At 43.5% G+C, this 15,492-nt stretch overlaps 1 protein-coding gene across 1 annotated transcript in view; it reads right to left on the bottom strand.

The window, feature by feature from the left end:
* Nucleotides 1-15,492, bottom strand: part of LOC145390079 (protein misato homolog 1-like) — an 87,545-nt gene that overhangs the window by 13,137 nt on the left and 58,916 nt on the right. The window contains exon 13 of the mRNA XM_080265149.1: nt 12,624-12,764. Within this exon, the coding sequence (XP_080121275.1) occupies nt 12,624-12,764 (141 nt within the window). The remainder of the gene's footprint in view (nt 1-12,623; nt 12,765-15,492) is intronic.

The following is a 15,492-nucleotide window of genomic DNA, read 5'->3' as shown; positions in this document are numbered from 1 at the left end:
CAACACCACTACACTCCAGTCCCATCCTTCTTCCCAAACCATCTCAGTCTACCTCCTTCACATCACACCACCAATACACTCCAGCCCCATCCTGCCTCCCAAAACCATCTTAATCAACCCCTTAACTCTACCCTCAACACTCACACCTCTCCCCCGCTGCAGCCAGTTGCCATCCTTCATTCTCTCCACATGCCCAATGCAATGGACAGTAAATTTCTATGACTGCACCTCTGTAGATATATACTTTACCAATGCCTTCACCCACACTGGATAAAACTTAGGTCATAATGTACCAACTGTTCCCTAATCTTTCTTGCATAGTCTACTGTATAGTCTGTAAACTGCTCTAACACCTGTATCTAAATGACTTGTTAATTATGCTAAAGAAGGGCTATGGCAGAGGTCGGCAACTTGCGGCTCAGAAGCCGCACGCGGCTCTTAGGACACTTTTGTGGCTCCAGGAGCTTCATAAATAACCATTTATTCTTTCAGAACAAGCCATCATATTATACATGCAAGGCAACATTAGATTTTTCATTCAGCTTTGATAAGATCTATACTATAAGCAGATCAAACAATATCACCGTAATGTTTTGTTTAGATTTAGAATACTGCAGATTTCGGTTTATGAGAATTTTCTGTATTGCGGCTCCAAGAGTACTACATTTTTATGAAACAAAAGATCTATACTACAAGCAGATCAAACAGTATCACCGTAATGTTTTGTTTAGAATACTGCAGATTTCAGTTTCAGAATTTTTTGTATTGCGGCTCCAAGAGTACTACATTTTTATGAAACTTTAAAACAAATGGCTCTTGTAGCTTTAAGGGTTGCTGACCTCTGGGCTATGGGAAAGGTGTACAGGCAAGGTAATGTCAATCTGGCATTAAGCTGTATCCCTCCACAAAAGGACAAAAAGCTATACCAATTTATGGGCTAAAATCGGTGCTTCCATCTCACTTAGATTTCTTAACCAAGGAAAAAATAATCTTGCCACTTAGCTATACTGTAGTCTGTCCTTCACCTGATGGAACTGGTCCATTCTCACAAATTTAGTAATTGATTACAATTTCATTAATTTAATGGTTATGGAGGAAGGAATGAGTCTCCTTGGTTACTATATGTTTTCACTGGACATTACCACTCCCACATCAATACAGTGTGCTTGATGGAAATTCAGTTATATATCTATCTAATCTATCTATTGCCAGACATCTGAATCCTGTAAGGTGTGGCCACAAATATCCTCCACACTGTCCTGTCCTCTGCCATCCCTCCAACTCACACCACCCCTCTCATCTCCATCCCTCCAACTCACACCCTCCCTCCACCATATCTACCCACACTCCTCCCTCTTACACACATTCTCTCCCATATCTACTTGTATCTACTCTCCATCCCTCCAACTAACACCCCCTCCCATCTCTCCACTCCATCTCATCCTTGGCTATAATGTAAGAATGAGTGTCCTTGCTCAATTCAACCCTCCATAGTTACCTGCCTACACTAACAGACAAACAGGAGTGACAGAAAAGAGAAAGACAGAAAAGAGACAGATAAGACAAACAGACAAGAGAGACAGACAAGAGGGACAAAGACAAGAGACAGGAAAAACAGACGGGAGAGACAGGAGACAGTATTATACCCATCACAACAGATTTCAACCTCTCCAAGCAGTCATGGCCCCTCTGCTACTCTGAGTTCTCCAGGCAGTCTCCCTTCACTCCTCTTGAACCGCCATCACGCTGCCATCTCTCTGGAACCCTGCTTTCTTGTACTTCACTTACACCCACACAAACCCAAGGCCGCCACAGGAACACCACTGCAATGATTGTAGGAATATAATACAAATTATTCACATTTACAGTAGACAGTTATACAGTATATAGCACAACTTCTACCTTCTACTTGGCCTATATTTTGCCTTACGCAGTCCATCTCACACAGTTCAGTGGCAGAACAAGGTAATGCTATACAGTACCCTTTCCACAGCACTTCTTCATGACTAGCAACATTCTACTCATCTACAGTTACAATTCAAAATTCATGAAGCTATGATATTTTAAACCAAAAAAGAAGGGCATAGCATTGTTTTCATTTTCGTTTTTAAAGGCTCCAACATGCTTGCATGTGTCGGCCTTGGTCACCTAATGGCGGCTCTCCACGCTGCACGATCCATTGCAGCCTCCCTGTTCAGTCCCTTAACCCTAAGGTCACACTTAATGACCTCGTCCCATGTCTTTCTCGGTCTACCCCTCATAACCCCACCCCCAATATTAACACTTCTCACCTTCCCCACCCAATTATCATCCCCCATCCTCTCCACACCACTCACCTAACCCAGTCTAATTGTATTTAACCTCACAATCTCACGTAACCTCCCCATACTTAACAAAACCTATTTTGAAGCAGCCTAACCGCATCTAACCCTAGCTAATCCTACCCAGTCTCACTTAACCATACCATACCCGACCTAACCCAACCAGTCAAGCCTAAAATGACCTAATCCAACGGAACCTAACCCAGCCTAACCCAACCAAATAAAACCCATCCCAAAACCTATCCAAACCGACGTATTCTAAAGCAATCTAACCTAATCCGTCTATATCTAGTCGAACTGAAGCCAACCCAACCAAAAATTACCTAATCAGACCAAACCCTGCCCAAAGTGACCTAACCTAACTTTCGATCGGCCATATATTCGCCAAGAAATTTCGCTGCCTGAAAGTCTACGGATGTCACACGCCAAGTTTCGCCTGTTCTGTGTACACACAACTTTGTGTGTGTGTGTGTGTGTGTGTGTGTGTGTGTGTGTGTGTGTAGTTGTAGATGACAGTGGTAGGGAATGAAGAAGGTAGAAGTGGCATTGGATGTGGTGGTTGTGTAAAAGGAATGTTTTGTGTGTGTGTGTGTGTGTGTGTGTGTGTGTGTGTGTGTGTGTGTGCGTGCGTGCGCGCGCGCGTTTATTTAGGGGTGTGTAACATGTGCACTGTAAGGAAATACTTTTACTCTCTCTCTCTCTCTCTCTCTCTCTCTTCTGTGTACGTGTGGCTGTGTGTATGGAGACATGGCTGTGTTTAAGCTGGATCTTCATGTGTGTAAGTGCAGTTCTGTATGGGACGGCGAGGCCTAATGCGTTCAGGGATACTGTAACTAGATGTATTTAAAGATATGGCTATGTACATAGAAATAGAACTCTGTGTGTCGAGTTAAGGATATTTATGTGTTGATGAATCGATGTTTGTGAAGATGTTATCGTGTATGAATGAGTGAATGTGGGGCTACTTATGTTAAGGTGGAACTACGTGTGTGAAGGTGAGGTTAGGGTTACGTAAGTGAAGGCAGGGCTACGTGTGGAGGTTTGGATTTGCAGAGGAGTGGGTATTTTTGTGGAGGACTGGTGTGTGTCCTTTTAGGCGAGGCTGTGCAGAGCTGTGGTGGGATGCTGGTGTGGTTCTGTGTTAGGTTGTCTTTGTATCTGTGTCTGTGTTTGTGAACGTGTGTGTGTGTGTGTGTGTGTGTGTGTGTGTTGAGTTGTCTGTGTGTACGTAGGTGAGCCTGTGTTTGTGTCAGGGAGGGATACAGCGTGTGGAGGGATGGACAAGATCACAGAGCCTGTGTGAATGGAGGTTTGGGTATGGATGTTAGTAAATGAGTGTGTGTGTGTGTGTGTGTGTGTGTGTGTGTGTGTGTGTGTGTGTGAACAAAAGGATATTAACCAGCCTTATGCAAAAATATATTAAGAAAATCTTTGCTTTACTGGTGGCAAGTGCCTCTGTGTTACCATGGCAACCTCCCACACCACCAGTTACATAAACACATCCACACCAACAAGATCCATTAGAGAGTATTGTGTGTGTGTGTGTGTGTGTGTGTGTGTGTGTGTGTGTGTGTCTAACGTGGATATGCATGTGTGTAAGTGCAGTACTGTGTCCTACGTTGTGTGCTTGTATCAGTGCCTGTGTGTATCAGTGGCTGTGTGTATCAGTGCCTGTGTGTATCAGTGCCAGTGTGTATCAGTGGCTGTGTGTATCAGTGCCAGTGTGTATCAGTGCCTGTGTGTATCAGTGCCTGTGTGTATCAGTGCCTGAGTGTATCAGTGCCTGTGTGTATCAGTGCCTGTGTGTATCAGTGCCTGTGTGTATCAGTGCCTGTGTGTATCAGTGCCTGAGTGTATCAGTGCCTGTGTGTATCAGTGCCTGTGTGTATCAGTGCCTGTGTGTATCAGTGCCTGTGTGTATCAGTGCCTGAGTGTATCAGTGCCTGTGTGTATCAGTGCCTGAGTGTATCAGTGCCTGCATGTATCAGTGCCTGTGTGTATCAGTGCCTGTGTGTATCAGTGCCTGTGTGTATCAGTGCCTGAGTGTATCAGTGCCTGTGTGTATCAGTGCCTGCATGTATCAGTGCCTGTGTGTATCAGTGCCTGCATGTATCAGTGCCTGCATGTATCAGTGCCTGAGTGTATCAGTGCCTGAGTGTATCAGTGCCTGCATGTATCAGTGCCTGAGTGTATCAGTGCCTGCATGTATCAGTGCCTGAGTGTATCAGTGCCTGCATGTATCAGTGCCTGAGTGTATCAGTGCCTGTGTGTATCAGTGCCTGTGTGTATCAGTGCCTGTGTGTATCAGTGCCTGTGTGTATCAGTGCCTGAGTGTATCAGTGCCTGTGTGTATCAGTGCCTGAGTGTATCAGTGCCTGCATGTATCAGTGCCTGTGTGTATCAGTGCCTGTGTGTATCAGTGCCTGAGTGTATCAGTGCCTGTGTGTATCAGTGCCTGAGTGTATCAGTGCCTGTGTGTATCAGTGCCTGAGTGTATCAGTGCCTGCATGTATCAGTGCCTGAGTGTATCAGTGCCTGTGTGTATCAGTGCCTGTGTGTATCAGTGCCTGTGTGTATCAGTGCCTTAGTGTATCAGTGCCTGTGTGTATCAGTGCCTGAGTGTATCAGTGCCTGTGTGTATCAGTGCCTGTGTGTATCAGTGCCTGTGTGTATCAATGCCTGCGTGTATCAGTGCCTGTGTGTATTTGTGCCTGTGTGTATCAGTGCCTGTGTGTATCAGTGCCTGTGTGTATCAGTGCCTGTGTGTATCAGTGCCTGCGTGTATCAGTGCCTGCGTGTATTTGTGCCTGTGTGTATTTGTGCCTGTGTGTATTTGTGCCTGTGTGTATCAGTGCCTGTGTGTATCAGTGCCTGCGTGTATCAGTGCCTGCGTGTATCAGTGCCTGCGTGTATCAGTGCCTGTGTGTATCAGTGCCTGTGTGTATCAGTGCCTGTGTGTATCAGTGCCTGTGTGTATTTGTGCCTGTGTGTATCAGTGCCTGTGTGTATCAGTTCTTGTGTGTATCGGTGCCTATGTGTATTTGTGCATGGGTGTATCAGTGCCTGTGTGTATCAGTGCCAGTGTGTATCATTGCCTGCATGTATCAGTGCCTGTGTGTATCAGTGCCTGTTTGTATCAGTGCCTGCATGTATCAGTGCCAGTGTGTATCAGTGCCTGTGTGTATCAGTGCCTGCGTGTATCAGCACCTGTGTGTATCAGTGCCTGCATCTATCAGTGCCTGTGTGTATCAGTGCCTGTGTGTATCAGTGCCTGCGTGTATCAGTACCTGTGTGTATCAGTGCCTGCGTCTATCAGTGCCTGTGTGTATCAGTGCCTGTGTGTATCAGTGCCTGTGTGTATCATTCCCTGTGTGTATCAGTGCCTGCGTGTATCAGTGGCTGTGTGTATCAGTGCCTGTGTGTATTTGTGCCTGTGTGTATCAGTGTCCCCCCTTGTGGCGGGGGGGACACAATCTGGCCGCACAATGGGGTGGTACTACTACTCTGCGGCCAGGTTGTGTTAGGAAGAATACCACCATCGTATTCACTGAGTGACGTAAAAGGCGACTAAAAGGGGCAGGGTGAGGGGACTAGGGACCCCCTCCTCTGGTTTTTAGTTCCTAAAAAGAGACAGGCCAGAGAAAGGGATGGGGGATGGAGTTATCCCCGTACCCTGAAGATTGGGTCTATGAATGTGCGTGGATGTAGTACGATTGAGGCTAAAAGGGAGGAGATTGGGAGAATGTTTGTGAGAAGAAAGTTGGATGTGTTAGCTTTGAGTGAAACGAAGATGAAAGGGAAGGGTGAGTCTATGTTTGGAAGTGTGAATGGAAGATTGTCAGGTGTTGATAGAGGAAGGGCAAGAGAAGGTGTGACCTTGTTAGTGAGTCCGGAAGTACAGCAGTGTGTGATTGAATGGAAGGAGGTGTCATCGAGACTGATGTGGGTGAAAGCGAAATTTGAACGTGAGTTGTGGGTGTTTGTGAGTGCATATGGGCCTGGTAGTGAAAGGGATGAAGAAGAGAGGGAGTCTTTCTGGAATGATGTTGATCAGTGTCTGCAGAGTTTTGGAGCGAATGTGAATGTGGTAATGATGGGTGATCTGAATGCTAGAGTGGGAAATGTAGCAGTTGAAGGTGTAGTTGGTATGCATGGTGTGCCTGGAAGAAATGAAAATGGGGAACGAATGATAGCGATGTGTGTTGAGCGAGAGATGGTGATTGGGAATACGCTGTTTGAGAAGAAAGATATTTATAAGTATACATGGGTGAGACAGGAGGGTGGAAGGGTTGTTGATAGAGCCTTGATGGACTAAGTGGTTGTGTCTAGGAATGTAATAGGAAGATTGTTGGATGTGAGAGTTCTGAGAGGAGAGGGTGGAGGTATGTCTGACCACTACCTGGTGGAAGGAAAGTTAAGAATAGGTAAGAGATGGGTGAGAGCTATGAGGGTTAGGTGTGGCAGGGAGGTTTTGAAAGTGAGTGAGCTGGATAAAAGAGAGAAAAAGATAGAGTATCAGGAGAAATTGAAAGATGAGTGGAACGCAGTGAAAGATCGGGAAAATGGCAGCGTGGAGGAGGAATGGCAGTTGTTTAAGAGTGCTGTGGTGGGGCACGCAGAAGAGGTGTGTGGTGTGAGACGTGTGGGTGGTGGTGTAAGAAAAGGAAGTGAATGGTGGTGCGAGGAAGTAATTATGGATGTGGCTGAGAAGAGACGTGCATATGAAGTGTGGCTGCAGAGGAAGGATGAGATGTCATATGAAAGGTATAAGGAAAGGAGGAATAGAGCGAGAAGGGCTGTGCGTGATGCTAAAGTGGCAGCAGATGAGAGGTGGGGTAGGCGGCTGACAGAGAATTTTCAACAGAATAAGAAAATGTTTTGGAAGGTGAAAAGGGTGCGAAAGGGAGAGTCTGGGAAGGAAGAACGAGTAAAAGCAGAGGATGGAAGGATGTTAATTGAGATGGATGCAGTAAGGAAGAGATGGACAGAGTATTTTGAAAGACTGTTAAATGTAGAGGAGGAAAGGGTGGCTGAGATTGTGGCAGATGGAAGGGTGCAAGGAATAAATGTGTTGGAAGAGTTGAATGATTCTATGATCTTGAAGGAGGAAGTGGAGAAGGCAGTAAAGGAGCTGAAAATAGGGAAAGCTGCAGGTATGGATGGGTGTGCTGTGGAATGCCTGAAGGGTGGTGGAGTGACTATTGTTGACTGGTTAGTAAGATTGTTGAATGTGTGCTCTGAGAAAGGTATGGTGCCAATTGACTGGGCAAGTGCTTGTGTGGTCCCGTTGTATAAAGGCAAGGGTGATAAGTATGAATGTACTAGCTTTAGGGGTATAAGTCTGTTGAGTGTTGTAGGTAAGGTGTATGGTAGAGTGTTAATTACGAGAGTTAGAGAGGGTACAGAGGTAGTGATTGGTGATGAGCAGTGTGGCTTTAGGAGAGGGAGGGGATGCGTTGATCAGGTGTTTGCTGTGAGACAAGTGTGTGAAAAGTATTTAGCGAAAGGCAAGGATGCGTTTTGGGCATTTATGTATTTAGAGAAAGCGTATGATAGAAATGATAGGGAGGCTTTGTGGACTGTTTTAAGATTGTATGGACTTGATGGTAGGTTACTAAAAGGGGTGAAAAGTTTTTATGTAAATAGTAGAGCATGTGTAAGAGTGGGAAATGCTGTGAGTGATTGGTTTCCCGTGAGAGTGGGGCTGCGACAGGGATGTGATGTCGCCATGGTTGTTTAATATTTACATGGATGGTGTTGTAAGGGAGGTGAATGCAAGAGTTTTAGGTGGAGGTCTGAGTCTGGTAAATGTTGATGGTGGAGAGTGGAATCTGAAGCAGCTGCTGTTTGCAGATGATACTGCACTGGTGACTGATTCAGAGGAGAGATTGAGACAGTTAGTAGAGGAGTTTGAAAGGGTATGTGAAAGGAGGAAATTGAAAGTAAATGAGAATAAGAGTAAAGTGATGAAGTGTACGAGGTTGATAGATGGTAGGGGGATGAATATAGTTTTGAATGGTGAGTTGCTTGAGGAGGTAGATTGTTTTAAATATCTAGGGTCACATGTTGCTGTGGATGGAAGAATAGATGCAGAAGTGAAGTTTAGAATAAATGAAGTAGGAAAGGTGCTGGGAGGAATGAAAAAAGTGTTTAAATGTCGTTCGCTTGGAATGGATGTAAAGAGAAGGTTGTATGAGGGTGTTGTGGTACCGACTGCGTTATATGGGGCTGAAACATGGAACATGGGTGTAGCAGAGAGGAAAAGTTTGAATGTAATGGAGATGAGGTGTCTGAGGAGTATGTGTGGAGTGACGCGTATGGATCGGGTGCGAAATGATGAAGTGCGAAGGAGAACTGGAGTTGTTCGGGAGATGGCTGGTAGAGTTGATTAGAGGGTGTTGCGATGGTTTGGGCATATGGAGAGAATGGATAATGAGCGATTGGTGAAACAGATAACTAGATCTGATGTGAGAGGTGTAAGGCTGAGAGGGAGACCACGAATAGGATGGATGGACAGTGTGATCAGAGCGCTGAATGCGAGAGGGATGTTTGTTGAGCAAGGAAGAGTGGCTGTGCGTGAAAGAAATAAATGGAGAGAAATTGTGAATGAATAAGTGATGACGCAGCTCTGAGGGGATATTCTCCCGCATTTGGTCTGATCAGCTAGTCAGGTCAGGTGCGGGTAAGGGGATGGGTCTGTTATGATGTGGCAGGGGTAAACCAGCTCTGCTGTCAGGCCCTGCTGCAGATGTCACTGATCGCATTGCGCAGTTGACCCTTGTGCCGTGTGGTGCGGTGAGGATCTGTCCGTTCTTCCTTTGGGGCTAAGATGCGAATGAATGTGTTTGAATGGATGAGTAAATGGGGAGTGTGTCGTCCTGTCTCGGCTACCTCCCTTTCCTTGGGGGAAGCAGCCTAGGTATATAGATAGATAGATAGAATAAAGGGTATATACAAGATAGCACTACAACAAAACGGAGGTCTATCTATCTATCTATCTATTGCCAGACGCCTCAATCCCGTTTGGGGTGGCCACAAACAAATCGCCTCCAAGTCGCCCTGTCCCCCGCCATTTCACTCCCCTGCTCCCAGCTCTCACCCCCCTCTCTCATATACCTCTCCACCCCATCCCTCCATCTCATCCTTGGCTTCCCCCTCCCTCTTTCCCCCTCCACCTCACTCACATACACCCTCTTCGTCAGTCTTTCACCCTCCATCCTCTCCACATGGCCAAACCACCTCAGTGTGTTCCTCATAACCCTTCCTATCACATCCACATCAACACCACAATGCTCCTTTATATCCTCATTCGTCAGCCTGTCTCTCCATGTGACTCCACAGGCTCCTCTTAAATAACTCATTTCCACTGCTCTCACTCTTGACTTGTGTCCTTCCAACAACGTCCAAGCTTCACTTCCGTACGTTAGAGTTGGTATCACAATACTGTCATGCAGTAACTTTTATATTAATACCAGTAATAATGGTCATAATAATAATAACAATGAAAGTCAACTAATTTGAAGATTTAGTACTCTGATAGCAAGTAAGATTTATAAGAAGATTTGAAAGATACAGCCTCGCTTAGTTCCTCAATGGCCATTGGGATACCATTCCAAACTTTGGGTCCCTGATAAGTGATATGTGACTGGGACTGGGTTGAAGCCATGACTGGTATTTTTAGATTACAGTTATTTCGGAGATTATACCGATCATTCATATTCAAATCGAAGTAACTGTTAAATGATAGGTTGTGCAAAGACTTGTAAACAAACAAAGCAGTGCAGTAGGACTTTATATCAAGCAATTTTAGGATACCCAATTACTTGAAAGATGGATTAGTGTGGTCATAACTGCGTAAGTTTTCCATTATACGGACCGATTTCTTTTGGTCTATAAATAAGCGGTTTAATTGTGTCTTATGAGCACCACTCCATACATTGTTACAATAAAACAATAAAGGAAAAATCAGCAAGTAATAAATGAGCTTAAAAGACTGTGTTGTTAGTTAATCACAAATTTGGTACATGATCCCACACTGTTTGCTAATCTTTGTATGGAGATACTGGATATGTAAATGCCATGACAAACGTTCATCAATTATAACACCAAGGAATTTTATACTGTCCACTCTTTCAATTGACTGGGCACCTATGTAGATGTTGGGTTGATTTACAATGCTTTGTGTCCTTCTAAATATAATGTAATGAGATTTGCCTACGTTTAGTGTGAGTTTGTTGCTTGTTATCTATTTCTTAATAACTGTTAGACTGCTATTTACAACATTTGTTAGTTCATTGAGATTTTGGTGGCTGGCATAAAAGGTACTATCATCTGCAAATAGTACTGGCTTCATATGTGAGGTAGCGTACACGATGTCATTTATGTACAAAATAAACAATAGTGGTCCTAAGACCGACCCCTGGGGAACTCCAAATTCTACCGGCATACAGATAGACTGGCACTGTTTGTATTGCACAAACTGTTTGCGATTGGCTAAGTAGGAAGCAAACCATTGATTTGAAGTGCCTCGTATACCATAGTGGTCCAGCTTCTTTAGTAATACAGAGTGATTTACAGTATCAAATGCCTTAGCCAGATCTAGAAATACACCCATAGTAAATCTATTTTCATCAAATGAAGTCAGCATGTCCTTGGTGAATGACAGCAAAGCACTCTCGGTAGACAATTTTTCCCTAAATCCAAATTGTGAATCAGTGATAATATTGTTGTTGGTGCAAAACTGAATTAACCTACCATAAACCAATTTCTCTATTATCTTACTGATTGCTGGCAGGACTGAGATAGGGCGATTATTGCTTAACAGCTTACGATCACCAGATTTAAAAACTGGAATGGCTTTGGCCAATTTCAACATATCAGGGAACTTTCCAGTTTCAAAAGATAAATTAAAGAGGAAGACAAGTACAGGAACTAGATTGGCCATTATTTCCTTAACGATGGACATGGGGATATCGTCATATCGGGGACCAACATTCCGTAGATTTTTTATAGTCTAACTTCATGTTCAGTAGTAGGTGACAAAACGAATACACTGTCTTGCCTATTGTGTAAATATGAATAGAAATTAACCTCAGACTCTCCAACAGACTCAGCAAGTTTCTTAACAACACTGACAAAGTAATTATTAAAATGGTTGGCTACTTCCTTAGGTTCATATACCTCATTATTGTTTACTAAATAAAAGCAATTATTTCTTTGTCGTGAAGAAGGCTTATTAAGGATGGAGTTTATTATACACCAGCTTTTTTTACTGTTACCTATATTTTCACTTATTTTATTCTTATAGTAATCTGACTTTGCCTCTCTGATTTTAGCTGTGATTTCATTGCGCAGTCTGCGATACTCTGCACCGTACGTAATGGGTTTCTTGGCACACTTTCTTTGAAGCTTGTTTCTTTCTCGGATCCCTTGCCTTATGATGGATATTAGATTTCATTCCTCCAAGTCAAAAAGTCTTCCCTAGCCTGAATAAAACAACCTTAAGACAGCAGGAAGAGAATAAAAAAGAAATCACCACACAGGAGAGGTTAGGTAAATTTTCATATACAGGATATTCTGTGGCATTTTTCAGAACTCAGGAGGTCTGAGTAAAAAATGCTGTATCAAGATGGGTCCCATTCTCAGCCATTACAGAGCCACAGTTACAATGGCCTTATGGGCTAATTATGAGGAAGACCACTTTCAACCATCAGGTCATCAGTAACTGTAGCTCTGTAATGGCTCAGAACTGGGCCAGGTGACACAGCATTTTTTACTAAATTTTACCCTTAGAATAATCTCCTTAAGTTTTTGAAAACTCTTGCAGGACACCCTGTATATCTCAACAAAATGCCTGATATACCAGATATTATATTAAACACTAAGAGATGCTTTACAGATAAACGGACTACAATTTGTTCATCTTAACTTGGAAGAGACTTTCATAATTTTTCAGCTTATTTCCTCTAGTTCAATGACAACAATTCTAAAGCTCTACATCCCTTCCACAGCAAATTTTCAGGACTACCACCATATTCCTTTGTTAAACTACTACTATCACTCAACACTCGAGGCAGAGAGATGGCAATTTTAGGCCAAGTTATACTGAACAGAATATAGCATGATATTCCACTGTTAATCTTGTTACACCACATCAGTCAGTATGGGGAGATGACAATTTTATGTCAAGGTAAAGCAGAATGGTATAGATGCCAGAGACGCACCATATTCACTATACAGTGAATGTTGTGTGTGTGACCCACTTTCATTACATGAAAAACAAGCTGGCTATAGTGTACTCACCATACAGTGTGCCAAGTGTGTGGTCCTGCGGAGACTCTCTGGTGCCCCAGGTCCAACTTGTTGTGTTCCCAGATGAAGATGCATGGAACCCACACACTTGCTGAGCCTCAAAGTCACCAAACAGTGACCCTCCCACCACACCTGACAGAAAAATCATGATACTATAAAATCATCGTCACCATCATCATCATCATTACTGTTGTTATCATTATTATTAATATCATCATGGCAAGAGTAACAGCAAAGGTAAGAGTAACAACAAAGAAGAAACGTACAGCATGGAGTGATGATGAGGTTAAGAGAGCAGTGGAGGAAAAGAGGAATAGTGGCTAAAGTGGTTACAGGTCAAGGGTTAAGTTGAAATAAGAACTGAATATACTGAGAGCAAGAAGCACGTAAAGAGACTAGTAAAGAGGAAAAAGAAGGAGGTAAATGATGATCTATGAAGAAAAATGAATGCCAACTACTCTGAAAATAGGAAGTTTTTCTGGAAAAAGGTGTGGAAATGTAGAAGTGACAGTGGAAAGAAACGTGAAAGTGTGAAGGATGTAAGTGGTAGATTATTAACCCATGGGGATGAAATACAGACCAGATGGAAAGAATATTTTGAGAACCTGATGAATGGGAATAGAGAGAGCAGAGCGGCTGTAAACATGACTGGTTTTGGGGGTGTGCAGAGAAGGAATGCAGTGCCAGGAAACGTGACACTCACACAGGTGAAGAGTGCTGTGAAGCGGAAGAAAAATGGAAAAGCAGCTGGGGTTGATAATGTGTATGCCGAGATGATTAAGTGTAGTGGAGAGAATGGAATGAAGTGCTTGTTGGAGATATGTGGGAGGGCATCAATGAGTGAAACTGCCAGCAGAGGGGAAAAAGGCTGTGCTTGTACCCCCTGTACAAAAATAAAGATGAGCCAAGTGAGTGCAAGAATTATCATGGCAAAATTTATTGAGTGTGGTAGGGAAGGTATATGGAAGAATTATTACTGTACCTCTCTACTCTATCCCTACACATCATCCTTAGTCTCCTCTGCCCTCTCATCCCCTCCACCTCACTCACTTACACTTTCCTAGTTCGTCTCTCACTCCATCACATGGCCAGATCACCTAAGAGTATATCTCCTAACATTATCACATCCACATCACATCACTCCTTCATTTCTGTTGCATGTCAGTATTAGCCACTCTTTTAACAGCTTAGCCTTTATATTATTTCTTTCTATAACACTCCAGATTTGGTGCTAGGAAATGCTGTTGATTTTTTTTTAACCTACAAATAACTGGAGTCAAAAAAAGAATATATTGCCTGATTTTAGTGTTAGATTTATCCTACTTTAGACCTGCATTTGAGTATTCAGTGACAAGCATGTTCCTCATATTTTAATTTATCCCTCCAGTGAAGTATTTTATTTATTCTTGTTACATCTAATTGATTTTATGCAGCATCAGGAGACCTCATTTAGGGAAGGAGTAATTGAATGTTATATACAGTATGACCTCTCCAGTTCTAACTCCATCTTGTGCAGTGCTTGTGATAAGTGGGTGCATAAGAGATGAAGTGGTATTAGAGGTAGACTGCAAGGTAATGTTGATTTCATGTGTGTGGTGTGTTGGGGAGAGCATTTAAGATTGTCAGGTTGAAAGTATTGGTCATGCTAGTGAGTCTCTTGAGTACATGGAAGAGTTTTGTCATTTGGGGCACCTGTTATGTGCTGGAGGTGGGGCTGGAGACAGCTCTGTGGCCAGAGTGAGGAGTGGTTGGAAGAAGTTCAGGGAGCTATTACCTCTCCTGACATTGAGAGGGTTCTCCTTTCATTGATAAAGGACCTTTGTATGCAGCATGCATGAGGAGTGTAATGCTATATGGTAATGAGACCTGGGCAGTAAAGGAAGATGAGATCTGTAGGCTCATATGTACAGAAATGATAGTGATTAAAAGGATGTATAGTGTGTCCTTGAACATGAGGCCTGAGGGGCTGGTTCGTGATTGAAGAGTTGAGAGAAAGGCTGGGAGTGGAGTGTATTGGTGTTGTGGTGATGAGGGGTAGATTGAGATGGTTTGAGCATGTGGAGAGGATGGAGGATGACAGTTGGGTGTGGAAAGTGAGAAATGTGAATGTCGGGAATTGGGTTGTGAGAGGCAGACTGTCACACTTATAATAGCACTTCAGTTAACTAAGGAGGGAAGTACCACTCTTAAGGTGCAAAATTGTACAAATGCCTGAATTCACAGCAGATTATCATATAATACTGCTTAGAGCTTATGAGAAAGCAGCATACAGCGGTGGTATATGGATGTAAATACATAATTACACCCACCGCAAATTGATTTAGGACCTACACACAGAATTGCTGTGGGAGAGTTGTCTGTCCTTGCTTTGTGTTTCCACCTCTACCAAGTGAGTTTTGGGGACAAGAAGTAACTGGCAGCTCATCTGGTGTTGGCGGGAGGTGGTGAAACACTCAGGATGTCCGTGCTTGCCCAGAAGCGAGATTGGGTGTACATGTTCCCGTCGCTCCGAGCTTGCACCTCACTCTTTTTTCGTATGCATTACTGTTTGCCTTGTTTTTTTTCCTAGAGTCGAGTTTCATGCCTGGAAAGTACTGCTCAAGGGATGAGAGGGTCCGTATCATTGCATGGTGACAGGATAATGTCCCTATCAACACGATTTGTGAAGGTACTGGATGTGCAAAGTCGACCATCATGAAGATTCTTGCTGCAGCTTGCAGCCTGCCACCTGAAGCCGTACCATAGCACGAGCATGGTGGTGGAAAGAAGAGGACAACTTTCAGAGGTACAGATACGCTTCTAAAGAGGGAAGTAATCAAGAATCCTCTTCTGACAGCAGTAGAATTGAAGAGAATGCATC

Source organism: Coenobita brevimanus, unplaced genomic scaffold (assembly GCF_032717465.1).
Source record: "Coenobita brevimanus isolate Jiangsu-jjx unplaced genomic scaffold, ASM3271746v2 jjx.HiC_scaffold_2803, whole genome shotgun sequence".
Taxonomy (NCBI): Eukaryota; Metazoa; Arthropoda; class Malacostraca; order Decapoda; family Coenobitidae; genus Coenobita; species Coenobita brevimanus.
The sequence above is the reverse complement of the archived record's forward strand: the minus strand, read 5'-3'. Positions and strand labels throughout refer to the sequence as shown.